Below are 20,269 nucleotides of genomic sequence, written 5' to 3' on the forward strand. Positions count from 1 at the left end.
TGATGAGAAGCCAAGGTCAATGGCAAGGGGTTTTGATCCTACTTCATGTTCCGGCTTGGTGGGAGCCTAGCCAGTTTGGATGTTCACCTTCCTAGACATGGAAGGAGGGGGGAGGACCTTGGACTTTCCACAGGGCAGGGAACCCTTACTGCTCTCTGGATTGGAGAGGGAGGGGAAGAGGAGTGGGGGGAGGAGGAGAAGAGTGGGGGGAGGGGGAGGGAAATGGGAGACTGGGAGGAGGCGGAAACTTTTTTTTCCTATTCTCAATAAAAAAAACTATGAAATTCTCAAAAATAAATTTTAAACAGAAAAAAAAGAAAAAAAAAGAACAATTCCCATTCCCAGCACTTGGGAGGCAGAGACAGGCGGATCTCTGTGAGTTCGGACCAGCCTGGTCTACAAAAGCTAGTGCCAGGACAGGCTCCAAAACCACAGAGAAACCCTGTCTCGAAAAACCAAAAAAAAAAAAAAAAAAAGAAGAACAATTCTCAAATTCATATGGAAATCAAAAAACTCAGGCTAGGTAATGCAGTTCTGTACAATGAAAGTAGAGTTGAAGGGATCAGCCCTGATTTCAAGCTGTACTCCAGAGCTGTAGTAATAAAAACCACATGGCATTGGTGTACAACCAGACATATTGATCAATGGATAGACCCAGACATAAATTCACACACCTATGGACACCTGATTTTTGGTTAAGACGCCAGAAATACACACTAGATAAAACAAACAAAAAAATTAAACAAACAAAAAAAGGACAGCATCTTCAACAAATGGTGCTGATCAAATTGGATATCTGCATGTAGAAGAATGCAAATAGATTGTTCCTATCACCGTGCACAAAACTCAAGTTCAAGTGGATCAAAAACCTCAACAACAATAAGAAAAACCAGACATACTGAACCTAATAGAAAAGAAAGTGAAAAATAGCCTTGAAAGCCACTAATAACAGGCACTGAGATACAATTAATAAATGGGACTTCATGAAACTGAAAAAGTTCTGTAAGACAAAGGACAACATCAGTGGGAGAAAGTGGCAGCCTATAGAAGGGGAAAAGATTTTTATCAACTTCAAATCTGATAGAGGACTAATATTCAAATATACAAAGAACTCAAGAAACTGGATATCAAAACACAATCATCTGACAGCATTGGTAGCACACACCTTTAATCCTAGCATTTGGGAGGTAGAGGTGGGCGGATCTCTGTGAATTCAGGGACAGCCTTGTCTACAGAGCCAGTGCCAGGACAAGCTCCAAAGCTACATAGATAAATCCTGTCTTGAAAAACAAACAATAATTCAGTTAGAATTTTGGGTACAGGTCTAAACAGGGGATTTTCAATAAAGCAATCTCAAAGGGCTAGGAAACACTTATATGTTCAACATCCTTAGCCATCAGGGAAATGAAAAAAGCTATTTTGAGATTCTATCTTACACCTGTGAGAATGCCCAAGATCAGCAATACAAGTAACAGCTCATGCTGGTGAGGATGCCATCCTTCAAAAACCTTGTACTCCACAAAATGAACAAATTTCTTGAAAGATACCACCTACCTAACAAAGTTAAATCGAGATCAGATAAACAATAAATAGCCCTACAACCCCTAAGGGAATATAAGCAGTCATTAAAAGCTTCACAAACAAAAAAGCCCAAGGCCAAACAGTTTTATCAGAGAATTCTACCAGACTTTCAAAGAAAAGTTAACATTAATACTCCTCAAATTATTCCACAAAAAAACAAACAGAAGGAACATTTTCCAATTCATTGTATGAGTCCATAGTCATCCTGATACTTAAATCAAACAAAACCTCAATAAAGAGAAGTACAGACCAATTTCTTTTATGAACATTGATACAAACATACTCAAATACCTGCAAACCGAATCTAAGAACACATCAAAAAGATCATCCACCATAATCATTCCCAGAGATGAAGGGATGGTTCAACACATGAAAATCTGTCAATATAATCACAATATATACAAACTGAAAGGAAAAAAACTCCATATAATCATCTCATCAGATAATGAAAAGCCTTCAACAAAATCCAACACCCAGTTCATGATAAAAGCCCTGGAGAGATCAGGAATACAAGGGGGCATGCCTAAACAATAAAGGTAATATACAGCAGGCCGACAGCCAACACCAAATTAAATGGAGAGAAACTCAAAGCATTCCCTCTAAAATCAGAAACAAGACAAGGCTGTTCATTCTCCCCATATTTATTTAATATGGTACCTAAAATTCTAGCTGGAGCAATAAGACAACTAAAGGAGATCTAAGGGATACAAAATAGTGTTGTATTAAGACTGGTGGGGCTGTGTCCCCGGCATTCGGCTGTCCGCATGGCTAGCTTATGTCCCGAAATCATTATATGGAAATTGTATTTTTTAAAATATTGTTTGGCCCATTAGTTTTAGCCTCTTATTGGCTAGCTTTTATATATTGATTTAACCCATTTTTAATAATTTGTGTAGCCCATGAGGTGGCTTATCAGGGAAGATTTTAATTTGTGGCTGTGTCAGGTGGGAGAATCATGGCGATTGCCTGATTTAGCTTCTTTCTCCCTGCATTTTGTTTTGTTTATTCCATCCATTTAAGGGTTGGCCTATCAAATGGGTCAAGGCAGTTTCTTTATTAATTAACCAATGAAAGCAATATAGAAAGTAAGAAGTCAAACTTTCACTAGTTGCAGATGATATGATAGTATATACAAATGATGCCAAAAATTTTACCAGGAAACACCTATAGGTAATAAGCACCCTCAGTGAAGTGGTTGGATACAATATTAATTTTAAAAAAATCAGCAGCCTTCTTATAATCAAATGATAAAGAGGCTGAAAAAGAAATCAGGGAAACAACACCCTTCACAATAGCCACAAATAATAAATTAAAAATCTTGGTGTAACTGTACTTGAGTAAATGAAAAACCTGTATGACAAGAACTTCCAGTCTTTGAAGAAATAAACTGGAGAAGATAACAGAAGATAGAAAGATCTCCCATCCTGGAGGGGGGAGGACCTTGGACTTCCTACAAGGCAGGGCACCCTGACTGCTCTTAGGACTAGAGAGGGAGGGGGAGGAAGGAAGGGGAGGGAAATGGGAGGAGGGGAGGAGGTGGAATTTTTTAATAAATAAATAAATAAAAAGATCTCCCATCCTCATAAATCTGTAGTATTAACATAGTAAAATGGCCATCTTACCAATATCAATTTATTGATTCAATACAATCTCCATCAAAATCCCAACACAATTCTTTACAGACCTCAAAAGAAAAATAACTTCACAAGGAAAAATAAAAAAAAAAACTCAGACTAGCTAAAGCAATCCTGTGCAATAAAAGAACTTCTGGAGGTATCACTGTCCCTTATTTCAAGCTCTATAAAGAGCTACAGTAATAAAAAAAACCACAAGATATTGGCATAAAAACAGACATGTGAACCAATGAAATCGAATCAAAGACCCAGATATAAATTCACACCCCTATGGGCATCCAACTTTAGATAAAAAAGCTAAAATTATACAATGGAAAAAAGAAAGCATCTTCAACAAACAGTGCTGGTACAAGTGGATGTCTAGATGCAGAAGAATGCAAAGAGGTCCATTATCTATCACTCTACACAAAACTCAAGCCCAAGTGAATCAAAGACTTCAACATAAATCCAGATACACTGGACTTGACAGAAAAGAAAGTGGGAAATAGCCTTGAAAAAATTGGCACAGGAGACAACTTCCTGAATAGAACACCAATAGCACAGACACCACGATTGGAATTTAATAAGTGTGTCCTCATGAAACTGAAAAGTTTCTATGAGGCAAAGGATACCATCAATAAGACAAAACTATAATCTACAGAATGGGAAAATATCTTCATCAATCCTACATCTGACAAACAGCTAATTTCCAAAATATAAAAGGAAATTAAGAAACTAGACATCCCCACACAAAATAATGCAATTGAAAACAGGGTACAGATCTAAACAGAGAATTCTCAACAAAGGACTCTCAAATGGCCAGGAAGCATTCAACACATTTAGTTATCAGGAAAATGAAAATCAAAATGACCCTAAGATTCCATCTTTCACCTATCAGAATGTCTAAGATCAAAAACACAAGTGACAGCTAATGCTGGCGGGGATATGCAGCAAACAGAATACTCCTCTATTGCTGATGGGAGTACAAATTTGTACAGTCACTTTGGAAATCAATAAGGATGCTTCTCAGAAAATTGGGACTTGATCTGCCTCACAAGCCAGATATGGCACTCTTGGACATGTACCCAAAGCTACTAGAGCACAGGATACTTACTCAACTATGGTCACAGTAGCTTTGTTTCTAACCGCCAGACCGTGGAAACAATCTAGACGTCCCTCAACTAAAGAATAGATAAAGAAAATGTGGTGTATCTACACAATGGAGTATTACTCCATTAAAAGAAAGTGAAAGTAAGAAATTTGCAGGCAGATGGATGGAACTAGAAAAAAATCATCTGGAGTGAGGTAACCCAGATCCAGAAAGACAAATAAGGTATATACTCACTTGTAAGTGGAGATTAGCCACAAACTAAAGGCTAACCATGCTACAATCCACAAACACAGAGAAGCTAAGTAACAATGAGGACTCGGGTGGGAAGGGGTGCATGAATCTCCCTGAGAAGGGGAAATAGAATATACACTGCAGGTGGACCGGACAGGTGGGGGAACAGGAACAGGAAGGATCAAGTGGGAGAAGGATGGAGGGAGAGAATACTTAAAAAGACAACTGGAATTGGGCTGTACCTTGGGGACAAGCTAGAAACTTAGTGCAATGGAAATTCCCAGGAATCTATGAGAGAGACCCTAGCTAAGCCTCCTATCAATGTGTATACAGAGCCTGAATTGGTCATTACTGTAACCAGGCAAGACTTCCAGGGGATGGTCTGTGTCTTAGTTAGGGTTGTCTATTGCTGTGAAGAGACAGCATGACCATGCAACTCTAAGAAAGAAAAACATTTAATTGCATGGCTTACAGTCTAGAGGGTCAGTTTATTATCATCATGCTGGGACATGGTGGCATGCAGTCAGAAATGGTGTTGGAGAGGTAGCTGTGAGTTCTATATCTTGCACAAGCAACAAGAAGTGATCTCTCTCATTGCGTGTGGCCTGAAGGATATATGAGACTTCACCTCCATGGTTAAACACTTCCTCCATCAAGGCCACACCTACTCCAGCAAGGCCATACCTCTTAATTGTGCCATTCACTTTGGGTGCCATTTTCTTTCAAACCACCACAAACTAGAACACACCAACTCAGCCATAAATCCGTTGCCCTACAATTTGTCCTACCTGCAAGATGTGTTGGGGTTAAGGTGGCTCAGAAATTGTGGGAGTTTACAATGACCTGTCCAGACTGAGACCCATGCTGTAAGAGGGAGCCCCCTCTGAAACTGCCTAGAAGGCCAGGACCCAGAGGCTTGACAGATTAGAGATTTAGGATAGAACCCAATATGACTGGCAAAAACAAAGGGAAAAAAGTCAATGATGATTCCTAATAATATTCTCCTATTCTCAAAGGTTTGGTGCCTAGTCCAAATGTCATCAGATGGAAACAGATGCAAACCCACATTCAAACATTAGGTGGAGCTCGGGGAGTCCTGCACAAAAGGAGCCAGAGCCACAAGAAAACTCATAGAATCAACTAATCTGCTGCACAGGAGCACACAGAGATTGAGCTAACAACCAGAGGGCTTGTCTGACCTAGGCCCTCTACATGTATATCACAGTTGTGTAGCATGGCCTTCTTGTGGAACTCCTAATGGTGAAAGCAGGGACTGTTTTGCTTGCTTTGGGGATCCTTTTTCTCATACTGAGTTGCTTCATTCAGCAACTTAATACAAAGGAAAATACCTAGAATTACTGTAACTAGATATGATATATAATATTAATAGCAGGCCTGCCCTTTTCTGAACAGAGGCAGAGAAGGAATAGATGGGAGTTGGAAGAGGGAAAAGTTAGCAGGAGACAGGGGAGGAACTGAGGTCAGGATGTATTATATGAGAGAATAAAAAAATACACAATGTTGTATTTTATAGGTGTTCTAGAAAAAAAAAACAGTAGACATTAGATAGTGACCTCCACACTCTTTTAAAAAGTACATGGTTTCTTGCACTGGGCCCACACAATACCATCCTGGAAGAGGAAGGGACTCTTGTAGCCTCACCTTCTACACACTGTTGATGGTTTTAGGAGAGCTATCTACATGTAGCTAAGCCCACTGGGCTCTAACAGATAGCTCGAAATGCATCATCATACAAATTACCCTGGTTAAGCTCGGTGAGTCACAGACAGAAGTGAACACAGGAGAGGTTTGTGGACAGAAGGGGTGGGCCAAGGTGACAGACAGATGAAAGAGGGCTGTTGTGACAGTGGACAGTATGTGTGTGTGAACTTGTCTAAGAACAAACTGAACTAATAAAAAATGGACTCTATTTGGCAATAGGCGGGTACTTGTTATATTAAAAAGTTGAGTAAAATACATGTTTATATTAGTTTATGAAAGATGATGATTTCGGATGAGTGATAAAGGGCAAGTTCTCAACTGAAGCCTTCCTTTTTTGCTCAGGTGAATTAGCAATTGCATTAGCCAACTGGGGGGGTGGGTGGGGGTGTCTATATAAATTAGAGATCCTTTTCTAATTTTTAACAGCAATGTACACTGCCAGTCAAGAGGGTCTATAATCAAGGAGAGGCCTTAAAGTAAAAGAATAAACTTGGATTTTAAAATTTAATATGCTAAGAGCAGCCATGATTCTAACCTTGGAAGGCACAAACAAAAGAACTTTTTTTTACCACTAAATTTAGTAGTAAATAATACACAAGAAAAATTTCCTTATTAGTACAGTATTAAATAAAGACAAGAGACTTAAGATAAGGCTTACTCCTCATAAATCTGTAACGTACAAAAAAGATGGTTATGTTAAAACTGTAGATTTGAAGAATTATTTCTGGGATTCCATCCAAATCTATTATCTAAACAGGAATTAATCCAAATGGAGCCCACCGTCGTCTATCTATGTGTTTATTCCATAGTATCATGAAATATAAGACACAAAAGACATCCAAGGCTTAGAATTCAAGTTTAGTTTGCCTCACAGATGTGGAACCGGAGGCCCAGAGGGATTTACAAGTCATATATCAGTGAAAACACAAACCATTAGAACCTAGGTTGGAGACATGACAAAAAAAAATGCCTTCATAAGATCCTTAGCAAAATTAATGTTGAATTTAAATAGTCAATAGTCAATGCTAATGATAAAGTAAAGCAGGTAGCAATTGATGCTTTGTTTTAGAAACTGCTTAGCTGCAAGCTAGGAGTGCAAGGAGGCAGATGCACACAGGGTGTTTCTGAGAACTACTTTACAACATGGTTACCACAGTTCATGACAATTTAGTAATTATTTCCAACTTGATGAGTAAATTTTGTTTGTGCTCACTACCAGAAACTATGTTGGATTATAGTTAGCTACAGAATGTGGTCACCCCCCCCCACACACACACTCTGCGTATGGTTACCATTATGTGTCTAAGTGAATATGTGTCAAACTATCATAGGAATCCCTTCAACATTTAGTCACTGTAATTGTAGTTCCAAATCAAATATAAAATACTATGAAGTTGATGAAAGGTTATCTGTGCCCCTGTTTCAGCTAGGGATTCTTTTGCAGTGATAAAATGCAATGGCCAAGAACAACTTGAGGAAAGGTTTTATTTCATCTTACAATTTGTAGCCCATTATCTGGGAAGTACGACAGGAGTCTTTTTCTGATAACAAGAGGACCACCAAGCCTAGAGGTGGCTACATTCACAATGTGATGAACCCTTCCACAACAACCACTAATTGAGAAAATACCCTATAGACCTGAATACAGCCCAATCTCATGGAGGCATTTTCTCAAGTGAGGCTCTCTCCTCTAACATGTTTGTAATTGACAAAAAAAAAAAAAAAAAAAAAAAAAAAAAAAAAAAAAGGCAGAACAGCCTCTCTTTAAAGAAAAGACCACAATCTCTTCAGCTTCTCTTACCATTCTTTATGGTCTTTGTCATATTTTTATCATATATCATAAATGTTTTGCTCATCTGGACATTATATAGCAGAACTCAGCAGACACATATGAAGCTTTCATGGTACTGCATTCATGTCATGTGTTTTCACTTTTACGAGAGTTCATTTATTCCTCTGCTGCAGTATTCTATTACATTACAACTTACTCGTTTAAAAATTTCCCCAGGCTGGACAGATGGCGCCACAGTTAAATGCACTGCTGCTCTTCCAGAAGAGCAGGGTTCAGTTCCCAACATCCACGCTGGGGAAGCTCACAATTTCCTAGCACTCCAGCTCCAGGGGATCGGACATTCTCTTCTAACACCTGTGGGCATTGCATGCATGGGCATGTAAAGTAAATCCCTTTCTCTTTCTCTAGGGTTTTATAGTTGAAATATATTATGTGTGGATATAAATCTCTTCTTCTCTATTCAATTTGGATATACTTAACTTCATAGATCAATAAAATGGAGTATTTTATTGGTTCAGGTATGATTCTTGCACCTACTGTCTAAGCTCTGTTTTCTTTCCTACCTATTGTAATTGCATGGATGTGGACACTTTCATAACATACTCTACCAACCTTACCTATGGTTTGTCTCTGTGCACTGTATTTCTATTTCATATACTTCTTCAATTCAAGAAATCTCATTACACTTAGATCTAACCTACACATAAATCTGTTCCCTTTAAGTTCAATGACTATAGTCTTCTTTTGTTTTTGTTTTGGGCTTTTGTTACACCACTGTAATAGACTCTGCATTCTTTAAAGCTGCTATTCATAAATATTTTAAAGCTCATTTTTTTCTTATTCTAATATGATCTCACTTACAGATAAATCTGTTTCCTTTAAGTTTAATGACTATATTCTTCTTTAATGGAATTTTGTTATACCGCTGTAATAGACTTTGCATTCTTTAAGGTTGCTATTCCTTAATATTTTCAAAGCTCATTTTTCCTTATTCTAATACATAAATGTGGATATATTTTATTCTACTTCTGATGCTGACAACACTAAGACCCTCTGAGTCAGTGTCTACTTGTGAACCTGCTCCCTGTCATTCATGCCTCATTTCCTGGTCTGTCCAATGATGTTAGGACTGAGCTTACCTTAAAACTTTATGAAACAGACAAGGGCAGCCCTGTCTTTTATTTCAGGTCAACTTTTTATCTAGCGCCCCCACCAAGATTTTCAGGGAAATGAATGCTGGTCTTTATGTTTTAGCTGCTGCTTTTTATTTATTTTTTTTAATTTTTTTTGATTTATTTATTATGTGTACAGCCTTCCATGTGTGCCTGCATGCCAGAAGGGGGCGCCAGGTCTCATTATAGATGGTTGTGAGCCACCATGTGGTTGCTGGGAATTGAACTCAGGACCTCTGGAAGAGCAGTCAGTGCTCTTAACCACTGAGCCATCTCTCCAGCCCTTAGCTGCTGCTTTTTAGATTCCTTCAGTAAATCACTTTTCTGGCTCTATCCTGCCATACTGCCAGAAATAAGTTCACATTAATTATTTCATTAAAACTACATGTTACTGCTGTCGATACAAAGTGCTAATTTGGAAACATAACTATTGCCAAGAGAGGCCCTGAATACACATATAAATATTGAGAGAGGGAGGGAGGATAGTGGGTAGAGAGAAGGGAGGCATGTGCCTGTAATCCCAGCACTTGGGAGACTTGGGCAAGCAGATCTGTTTGAGTTCAAGGACAGCCAGGTTTGTTTATCATGTTCCAGGTCAGCAAAAGCTACACAGTGAGACCCTATAAAAAAAAAAAAAAAAAAAAAAGACCCAGTGTCCCTGAACTAAAATATCTGAATTCTGATGTCAATCTTTGCTATTCTGAAATAGCAATTAGATCCCCTAAACAAAAGACAAGACATACACTATAATTATAAGCTGGATTACACTGTGATGATCTCGGTCTATTCAGCATGCCGATCCATTTCTGCGAAGTATAGCCTTCCTTAATGCATACCTGAGCTTATCAGCTTTTCCTGAGACATCATTTCTCCTTCCCTTTCCTTCTTCCAAACCCTCCCATGTGCCCCAAATAATTACACCATTTCTCCCTTTCCTTTCCTACCCTCAAACCCTCCCATAGGCCCCTCCTTGCCTCTTTCAAAGTCACAAAGTCACAGCCTCTTTTTTCATTAACTGTTGCTGCATATATATGTGTGTGTGAATTACATAGATCCTGTTCAGTCTGTCCAGTGTTACTCATCTATGACTTCAGGGGTGACCTTTGCTACTGGATACAATTGTGCTCCCCTCTCAGCAGTCCCCAGCATTTCAACAGTACTTACCACACAAAGAGAACTTCCTGATTCAGAAAAGCTTCTCTCAGGACACAGATTTTTTTACTTAGATGCAGACTCAGGGTGGCAGAAGTGTGTTGAATGGCAGTGTTCTCTGCACAGACCACTGCGTTGTGTTGTGTTGTGCTGTGCTGTGCTGTGCGGCCCACTCTCACCTGTTTAAACAGCTGAAGGTTAGCTGCAGTCTCCAGGAACTGTCTCATCACACTGGAGCGGTGCTTCACAAAGCTCTCCTCACAGAAGGTGATGGGCTCACCCTAGACAGAGACAAAGATTGTTGAGACATCAATAAAAGGTCACAGAGCACTAGTCTTTTAGCAGACACATTGAGGGTCACAGGGGGACATGAGATACAAAATCAATAAACCAACCCTACACAGTGGCTCAGGTTACTAGGAATAGCCCTGTACTGGAAATCCTGTGCAACAGGTCCCTGAAACTTAAAACTGCTCAAATTCACCACCTCAGAAAAGGGTAAATCCCCTAAATGCAAAGACCTGACACTGTTAGACTGAATTTTAAATACAAAAATATCATGAAACTTGTATAAGTCTATAATCCCTTTTCCTGATGATTAGACAATATGGGCGTTTGGTTACATATGTGTATGCTTGATGCGTTTGGAAGCCAGAGACGGCCATCAGCTACCCTGGATCCAGAGTAACAGATGGTGTGAGCCATCATGTGCGTGCTGGGAACTGAAAATGGGTCCTCTGCAAGAGAAGTCAGTGCTCTTAACCACTGAGCCATTTCTCCAGCCCCAACAACATGCTTGCTGTAAAGTCTGTTGTCTGATTTTGCCACCTATATTATTCTTGATCATTGGCTGGTTTTCAAATAATGGAAGTTTATTTTTAAAAAATTGCTTTCTCTTAATGATTGCAAATGTAATTTGACTCAATATTCTGAGGTCAGTTGCACTTGGTAATGGTCTCCATACTAAGCAAACACATCTGGGAAGTGTCTGACGGTACTCTTCATCAACCAGGACTCACACTTCACAGCCTAAGACTGCACTAGCTCCAGCTACTCCAAACGGCTACAGTCATCATCTGTTGGCTGATTTCTCCCAGTGCTGATCCCCAAACACGTTAGCAGTCCACTGGTTTACCTGAGATATATACAGATAATTGGTGATATCTCACGATCCAAATAAAAGTGGAGACTAACAACAATTCATTCACTAGAATAAGATTTGTACAATCCTTATGTTGTAGTGCAGAGTTAAAAAGCATGCTGGAATTCTGAAAAGCTATCAACTATAATTCAATTGTTAAAGAGACTCAGAGCTCTTATTATAGGATTCTATAAGTAAAATGCTCAAAATTGGACCAGGCATAGATAAAAGTATGAATTCTTTTACATCAAGCTTGAATTGAACGGCATGAAAAAAGGAACTTTGGTTGGGATCTTTATGTAAAATTTTACTTGTGTGTTCTATGTGTGCACCTCTGAGGTAAGAAAGAGATGCTGGGCTGTCAGGCGTCTTCATCTATTGCTTTTCACCTTCTTTTTGAGACAAACTCTCTCACTGAACCTGGAGATCACTGATCTCCATGCGCCCCAAGTCTTCTATCCCAGGCTAGCATGATAGGTGCAGCACACCCAAATTTTGACTGAATGCTGAGGATATGAACTCTGATCCTTCTGCTTATACAGGAAACTCTTTACCCTCAAGCAGTCTTCAACCATAATGTGCTTGCCTTGTCAGAATTCATAAGTAATAGAAATAATCATGATAGCCTGGAACCTTCAAAATGATAAGCCAAAATAGAAACATTTTTATTTTGACATTATTTGACATGTATAGATGTAGGCCTGCATGTATGTATGGCTACTATTGTGAATATTGCCTGCTGAGAGCAACAGAATGCATTCAAGGCCCATGAGCTGGAGGTGCAGGTGGCTGTAAGCCACCATGTGTATATCTGGAACCAAACCCAATTCTAGGTTTTAGAAGTTGCTTACAATGTACTTCCTGTTTACTTGGGTAATATTATATCCTTCTGGAGTTTTTGATGGAGTTGAAGAATAGATAGTTATAGTTTTCCTTAGTTAGGATGAAAGATAAAGTAGATACAAATATTGTAATTGTAATTCTTGCTTGATACCTGTTTTGTTGTATATAATTTTACTATGTTAAAGTTAAAACCTTCCTTTTTATTCAAACAGAAAAGGGGAAATTATGTAGGAAGTCCTTCTTATATGTGTTGCTTTTATTGGTTAACAAATAAAGAAAGTGTCTTGGGCCTGCACAGAGCAGAATAGAGATAGGTGGTAAAACTAAACTGAATGCTGGGCAAAGAAGGCAGAGTAAGGAGAAGCCAAGTAGCCCCACAGGAGACAGACATCAGAATTTTACTCGGTAAGTCACAGCCTCTTGGTGATATACAGATTAATGGAGATGGGTTAATTTAAGATATGAGTTAGCCAGAAATATGCTTAAGCTATTGGCCAAAGAGTATTGCAAATAATATGGTTTCTGTGTGATTATTTTGGGGCTGAGCTGCCAGGAACAAACAAGCAGCCTCCTACAACAAAAGCTATTTGCAATTAATACATATTTGCAAAAGAAAAGTTAGCTTTCATCCCTGGGTATATTAACCAAACCTTAGAATAGGTTCTATGCCCAGCAGTAGATGGCCAAAATGAAACAAACTCAATGGCTGTAGACTCATTTGTTTCACAGTACAGTGCTATGCTTGGAGCTTGCTTTTGGCTTTTGGGTGTTTTTGTTTTCCTGTTGCTTAAAGATAAATAAAGGGCATAGAGTTGTGTATGTGTTGGGGAAGGGGGATCTGAGAGGAGCTGGGGGAGAAGAACGTGTAATCAGAATACAATATATATTTTTTTCATTAACATAGATAGATATAGAAGGGGTGAAAGTGGGGGCAGAGAAAGCTAGGCCTACAAGTCACAATGCCTATCCAAACGATTTACTTCCTTTAGCTTGATGTCCCTTTCCTAATACTCCGCATAGTCATATAACTGACTTCATAATACTACATCATAAGCTAGAGAGCAGGTAGTCAAATAGTTGATGGGTGATATTTAAGGTTCAAACTGTAATCGTCTAGTCTACCCCTCATAGGTTCACAGTATCTCATAATGCAAGGTGTAGTCAGTCAGTCCAACTTCAAAGTTCTCCTTCTTGTTAGTTTCAAATTTGTTCAAAAGACCAATGTTGTTTCTTATGTTTACAGGCAATCTAACTGTGAGTCCATATAGTATGTAAAATGTACAACTTCACCGCAAACATTTGTATTCCAAACGTGAGAGAGTGCACAATTTCAAACAGAGTCACATTCAAATTCTCAGGACACGAGCAAAATAAAGGCAGATTCTTTGTCAGAAAGAAACATGAATGGTCTATAGTGCAATTCTCAATAAAAATCCCCTTTCATTTTTGAAATATCAAAAGGCTGGCCTTCAGTATATGCATTTCTGTTAGCATTCTGGTCTCCTGCAATCCCACAAGAATGAGCCATTAAACTTCTATATTAGCAGAGGGGATTTTTTCTATCTCACATATTCAAATCTGTACTCATTCTGACAAAAAAACAAAAAACAAACAAACAACAACAACAAAAAAACACTGCCAGAATGGGCACAGTCGGGTACATCCCAGCAAAGACCCTACTTCAGAGTCCTAGTTATCTGTGCGAGTTAGACACACAGGAACAAAAGCCTTCTCTTATAAAAGATTGTCCATAAAACTAGAAAAGACAGTTGAATTAGATATGCAAATACCCAAGTGGGAATAAAAGAAACAAGAAATTAAAAAAAATACTTCTAGAGACAAAGAAATTTAAAGAAAAATGAAAAAAACAAGGAAATATGACACCTCCAATAGGACATAATAATTCTCTGGAAACAGGTAAAAAATGTGCAAGAAATAAAAAAAATGCCCGAGAAGCAATTCAAAAGAAGACACACAAATATGGATAAAGATAAAGAGTGAAGTAACAGGATGAGTGATGCAACAAAAAGTCACAGAAATCATAGAGCTAAAAGCATTACTTAATAAAGGTTTATAAAACAGTGCATGTGGAAGAAAAGGATTATAAATTTGAGAATAGGTACTTTGAAATAAGTCAGATAAAAAGACACGGGAATTAATTATAAGAAAGAAAGCCTAGAAGAAACATGGGATACTATTATCCAAGCAAATATCTCACAAGAGCTCTAATTGGAAGTAAATACATAAAAATCCTGAAAAACTATTTAATGAAATAATAGACTTGAAAACTACAAGGTCTGAAATATGTAAGTGCATCCAAATACAGGACACCACATGACCAGGACAACAGGGACACTAGGACAAGAACTCAAAGGCACATTAGTTTCAACATCAAAAATCAATAATAAAAGAATTATAAAATTAAGAGAAAGGTAATGACATATGTAGATTTATTAGACTAACATCAGATTTATTACATACTAGCTGCAGGAGAACTGTATGGCCATAGTATTGCTAAATAACAACAGCATCAACACACACACCACTACCAATCACGAACACTGTAGCACTTTCCTTATATATAAAGGAAAATAAAAGCCTCTCCTATTTATCCAAGTGATTACTCTTTTATTGAGAAGTCCATCCATGCATTATAACATACTTTGATCAAATCTCCCCCTATTCCTCTCCTCAAATTCTCCCCATTCTATCCCTGCAACTTTTTCCACCCCAAAATTCATATGACCACACTCTCTTGCGTGTTCTTTCTCCCTCTCTCACTGCCTCCTTCCCTCCCTACCATCCTCCCACACCCTCTTTCTTTCTCACACACTGAGTCTACTTAGTGTTACTAGTATCCCTGCGGATGCAGGTTCATCTATTACAGGATGAGTAGTACCTGTCCTGGCCCCCACCTCTGAATCCCCTTATTTCTGCTAGTGTGAGCACTGGATTCTCAGTTCCAGACGGGATTTCATGAGACTTTCACCATTTGTGCTGCTCTGTTGGCTGCCTTAATCATGTGCAGGCATTATAAATGCAGTCCTAACCTGTGACTCCATGTGTGCACGAGTGTTAGACTGCATGCTCACACCACAGCAATCAGCAAGCACAGAAACAAGCAGCAATGCTAGTGCTCAGCTGGCTTCCTCCTTTTTCCTTAGGACAGGACCCCAGTGACCAGAGGGTGGTAAACACTTTCAGGATGGGTCTTCCCCTTTGTTTAGTCCCTTCAAGAAAAGCTTCCACAAACACACCAAAAAGTATGCCTTGCTAGCTCTTTCTTAATCTGATCAAGTTGACAAAATCAACTATCCTACAAGTAAACATTCCTAAACCATTGGAGACAGTGTCTTGTTTATGTAATCCTGGCTACTGGCCTAGAACATTGTATAGACCAAGTTAGTCTCAAACTAGAGGTGATCCTCTGCCTCGGCCTCTTTAGGGCTGGGATTACAGGAATGTACCACTGCCCCCAGGTTTTGATCATAAAAATTTTAAAAAGTAATGTCTAATCAAAAAAAATCATAATTATTCAAAGTTTGTCAGAGTGTTCGTCCTTTCCAACTGTGCTCTATTAGACAGAGGACACCAAATATATTTATGAAAAGAGATAAGATCGTGAAGTAATTACAACTTCCATACTTGGTCTTTCTTTATTTTATATCTAACAAATATATAAATATATTTATATAAATGACCAAATATATAAATATATAAATGACCAAATAAGGCCTAACATAAAAACAAGCAAGTGAACACTTTTAATGAATTATGTACTGGGTAATATATAAAGATAGTATCTGCAGTGCTTTGAATGTGAATGGTCCCAGAGGCTCATATGTGAATACTTGTTCCCCAGTTGGTGGAACTGTTTGGGAAGTATTGGAATGTACAGTCTTGTTAGGGGAGGTGTGTCACATGAGGAGGGTTGAGAGGTTTCAAAAGAATCATATAATTCCCTGTATGTGCGCTCCCTCTCTCTTTCTCTTTCTCTCTCTCTCTCTCACTCCCCATTCCCTCTCTCTCCCCCTCCCACCTCTCTCTCTCTATGCCTTGTGGTTGTGGGTCAAGATGGAGCTCTCAACTTTTCTTTTGCTCCACCATCATGAACTCTAACCCGATGAAACTATAAACAAAATTAAATGATTTCTTTTATAAGTTCCCTTGTCATAGTGTTTTTGTCACCTCAATAGAGAAGTAACCAAGACAGAAGTTGGTACCAGGGAGTGCGCTATTGTTATTAATGGACCAGATAATGCTGGTTTTGGAGTAATATGGAAGGCCATGGGACTTGCATAGGGAAGTAGTTGAATACTACAAGAATGGCTCAACAGGCCATCCTAGTAGGAGCTGGGAAGACAGAAATACTGATGTGAACTACGGAGGCTCAGCTCAAGAGGTTTTGGAGAGGAACAATATCAGCAATTGGCTAGAGACTATTCTTCTGATATTTTGGCAAAGAAGGTGGTTGCTTTCTGCCCTTGTCCTAAGAATTTAGCCATGACTAAGTTAAAAAATAATGAACTAAATTCATTGGTAGAGGCGATTAACTCATCTTGATCCATAACATAAGGCAGGGAGAAGAAGAGGAGAGAAAGGAAGACAGAGACATAGAGAATGAACACACATGGGAAATTGCATGAGTCTTAATCTCAAAGCCTTCCTTAGTGACTGACAGTTATTAATAATCACACTTATGCAGGTCTACAAAAAGAAATAGAAAATATACAGTTTAAAAAGCAAAAGAAAACTAAAAAAAATAATGTTGGAGCCAAACTTTGTGCTGAAAAGATTGAAAGGCTAAAGAGAGACCTAATCTGAAATCGAATAAAGGGAGTGCTAAACTCAGGGCAAGACCATGCCCACCCAGCTAAGTTTCCAATATGTGAAAAGGCCAAAGGAATTTTCTGCTCCTAAAAAGAAAAACAGAAATAAAAAAAAAAATCAAAGCTGCTAGGGATGTGGGTCAAGGATTCCAGGGTTCACCGAAGTTAGTAGTCATACTTGGAGTGTCCACCACGTGGATCTGGCTACATAAGTAAACGGTTTACTGAACGTTCCTCCACGGTTTAGGAGAGCCACTGAGCCTAATCATGTAGCAGACGTCTCTCTGAACGGAAGCCCTGAGAGGTCACTGAATGAAGCTATGAGATTTCTGGTTTGCATTGAAGACCCCACGATATTACAGGTGCCAGTCCCATGGGGTATCTGTCAAGGAGAGCTGCATACATGAAATGGAACCAGTGGAAGAGATAGACGTATGTTGCTGGTAAGTAGCAAAGCTGGAAGATTGGAGCCATCTGAGTCCTTTGACATCAGGCATGGAACTACAGGATTTGGAGTTTGTATTGCTGGGCTTCATTCTTATGATGGTCTAGTATTTCCTCACTGCGTCCAAATTCCTATATTCTGTGCCACTGTATGTTGGAAGTATGTAATATAGCTTTTTGTTTTATGGTGGGTTAAAGTTAAGAGACTGTCTTGAGTCTCAGAAGAGACACTGAACTTTTAAACTGTGTTGAATTTGTGAAAAACTATGGGTGCTTTTGAAGTTGGACAAAATGTATTTTGTATTATGATATGGTCACAAAATTATAAGGGCCAGGGAGAAGAATGTGATGGTTTGAATTAGAATGGCCCAAAGGCTCACATATTTGAATATCTGATCCCAAGTTGATGGAGGTGTTTGGGAAGGATAAGAAGGTACGGCCTTGTTGGAGGAGGTGTGTCACTAGAGTAGAGCTTTGAGACCTCAAAAGTCTCATCTGATCTCCACTGACTGCTCTTGGGATCAGGGCTGTGTATCACTATGGGGACACTCAGTTGTTCCTTTGTTCTTCCATCATGGGTTCTAAACTTCTGAAACCATAAGCCAAATTAAATAAATTCCTTTATAGCCTTTGTTTCAGTGTTTTGTTACAGCAATAGAAAGTAACAAAGACAATATCTAATAATATATTTTATTTATAAGAAAATGAAATTTTCCTTAACAAATATGATTCCTTAAAATAGTAAAAGTTATTCCTCATGAAGAGAAAACAAAGAAAATTTATCTAAATGTGAAGATCTTTAAAAATTAAGTTTTAACCAATGACTGTCAGAGAACCATAAAGGCATGCAAAATTAAAATACTGTTTCTCAGGTCCCAGAATATATTAAAGTAAAACCAAAGGAAGACGTAAATATCAAGGGAAAAATTTATGAAACAAACAAAAACAATCACAAGATGTGACTGATGAACAGGAAAGATACTATATGATAAAGTAATAAATTTGAACAGGCACTGGGATATACAGCTTTGAGATAACTGAATTCTGAGCCACAGAAACCTTTTTCTCCTATGTGCCCAATGAAACTCTAATGGGTAAATATTAAGCTCTACAGTTAGAGGTAATTCTTGCTAGTGTTAGGGCACATTATCTTATCCAGCATCCAGCATATTGAGAACATGAATCATTTTATTTTAATTTATTCATTTCTTCACACTTGAAGTCTTCTACAAATTTAAAAAGTGAAAAGTTAGTTTAGAAAAGTGCGTGCTTAAATGTAGCAAAAAAGAAAAACAAGCAAAGTGGTATGCTCAAGTTCCTTTATTTCCTTATTGTTTTAAAATATTGATCTCAATAAATTAAATCTCTATAAAATGATTTTGTCTCTCAGGCTCACCTTCTTTAGTTGAGTTATGTAATGTGAATGATAATGCACTTAACTGTATTTGGGTGATCGTCTCCATTCTTTCAAAGAATATTTGAAAATCTATAAAACCTTCAAATGTGTAACACATATTTCAGAAAGACTAGCATGTGCCATAGTTGGAAAAATTGTCTCCCTAAGGTCTATTTGTGCTAAGTATGGACTTCAGTCCATGAAGAAAATGGAAGATTCTAAAAAGACATGGAAGCCTAGTAGGAGGTTTTCTGTCATCTGGACATAGAGATCCATCCCCTTCATCCTTTTCTCGTCATCATGTCCTGTCATTATGTGTGTAGCTTTACTTCTCACCTGCGTCCCTGTCATCTGGCACTACCATACCAGGTTCCCAAAAGCAATAGGACCACCCTTCACCTTCCCATAACCTTTTCTTTTTTGGGGGGAGTGGGGGTGGGGGATGGGAGTGGGTTTCACAACAGGGTTTCTCTGTAGCTTTGCAGCCTGTCCTGGCACTCACTCTGTAGACAAGACAGGCCTCGAACTCACACAGATCTGCCTGCCTCTGCCCTCTGTGTGCTGGGATTAAAGACAGGCACTGCTACCACCACCTGGCTTTTTTATTTTATTTTATTTTATTTTCATAATTGATTTTGCTCAGGTATTTTGTTTAGGTGAAACAAAGCGGGTGGATGAAGTACAAGTACTAGATATATGTATTCATCTAGAAATAGGAGGTAAATTATCCATTTAAAACTTCTCTTGTACCCAAGCAGCAAGGAGATCCGGTCCAGGCACCAGGAGAGACATCAGGCTTGCATCCACAACCCACCCAGAGCGGTCCTAAGGAGCTCCATCTGGACGGTAGTCCATGTTTGGGTGCTGAGGAGTTCCAGTTCAACGGAATGGTCCCTGCTTCTACACTGAAAAGATACACCCAGAAACTCATTCACAGCAAAGACTGGACCAAGACACCAGGCCTCTCCTGGCTCCATTTGAAGGAGGAGATGGGAAGGCGCCAATGCAAGACTTCCTCCAAAAAACTGAAAGGCAACATGACTTCACCAGAATCAAGGGATCCCGAAATAAGAAGAATTGTACACCCTACTCCAGAAGAATTAGAAGAAATCGACTCAAAAGTGAATTATATGAAAATAATAGAAGACCTTAAGCAGGAGGTGAAAACTGCCATAAACAATTAGAGATTACAAACAAAAAGGTAGAGGAAATGAATAAATCGCTTAAAGATACCCAAGAAAA

The 20,269-nt window shown here is 38.7% G+C and overlaps 1 protein-coding gene across 2 annotated transcripts in view; it reads right to left on the minus strand.

Moving 5' to 3' along the window:
• The window catches only part of Dennd1b (DENN domain containing 1B), a 210,918-nt gene that overhangs the window by 49,041 nt on the left and 141,608 nt on the right, over positions 1–20,269 (minus strand). For both annotated transcript variants that reach the window (XM_050151643.1, XM_050151642.1), the window contains one exon: positions 10,554–10,655. In XM_050151643.1, the coding sequence (XP_050007600.1) occupies positions 10,554–10,655 (102 nt within the window). The remainder of the gene's footprint in view (positions 1–10,553; positions 10,656–20,269) is intronic.

Source organism: Alexandromys fortis, unplaced genomic scaffold (genome assembly GCF_014885135.2).
Source record: "Alexandromys fortis isolate MF-2015 unplaced genomic scaffold, M_Fortis_MF-2015_v1.1 scaffold_71, whole genome shotgun sequence".
Lineage (NCBI taxonomy): Eukaryota > Metazoa > Chordata > Mammalia > Rodentia > Cricetidae > Alexandromys > Alexandromys fortis.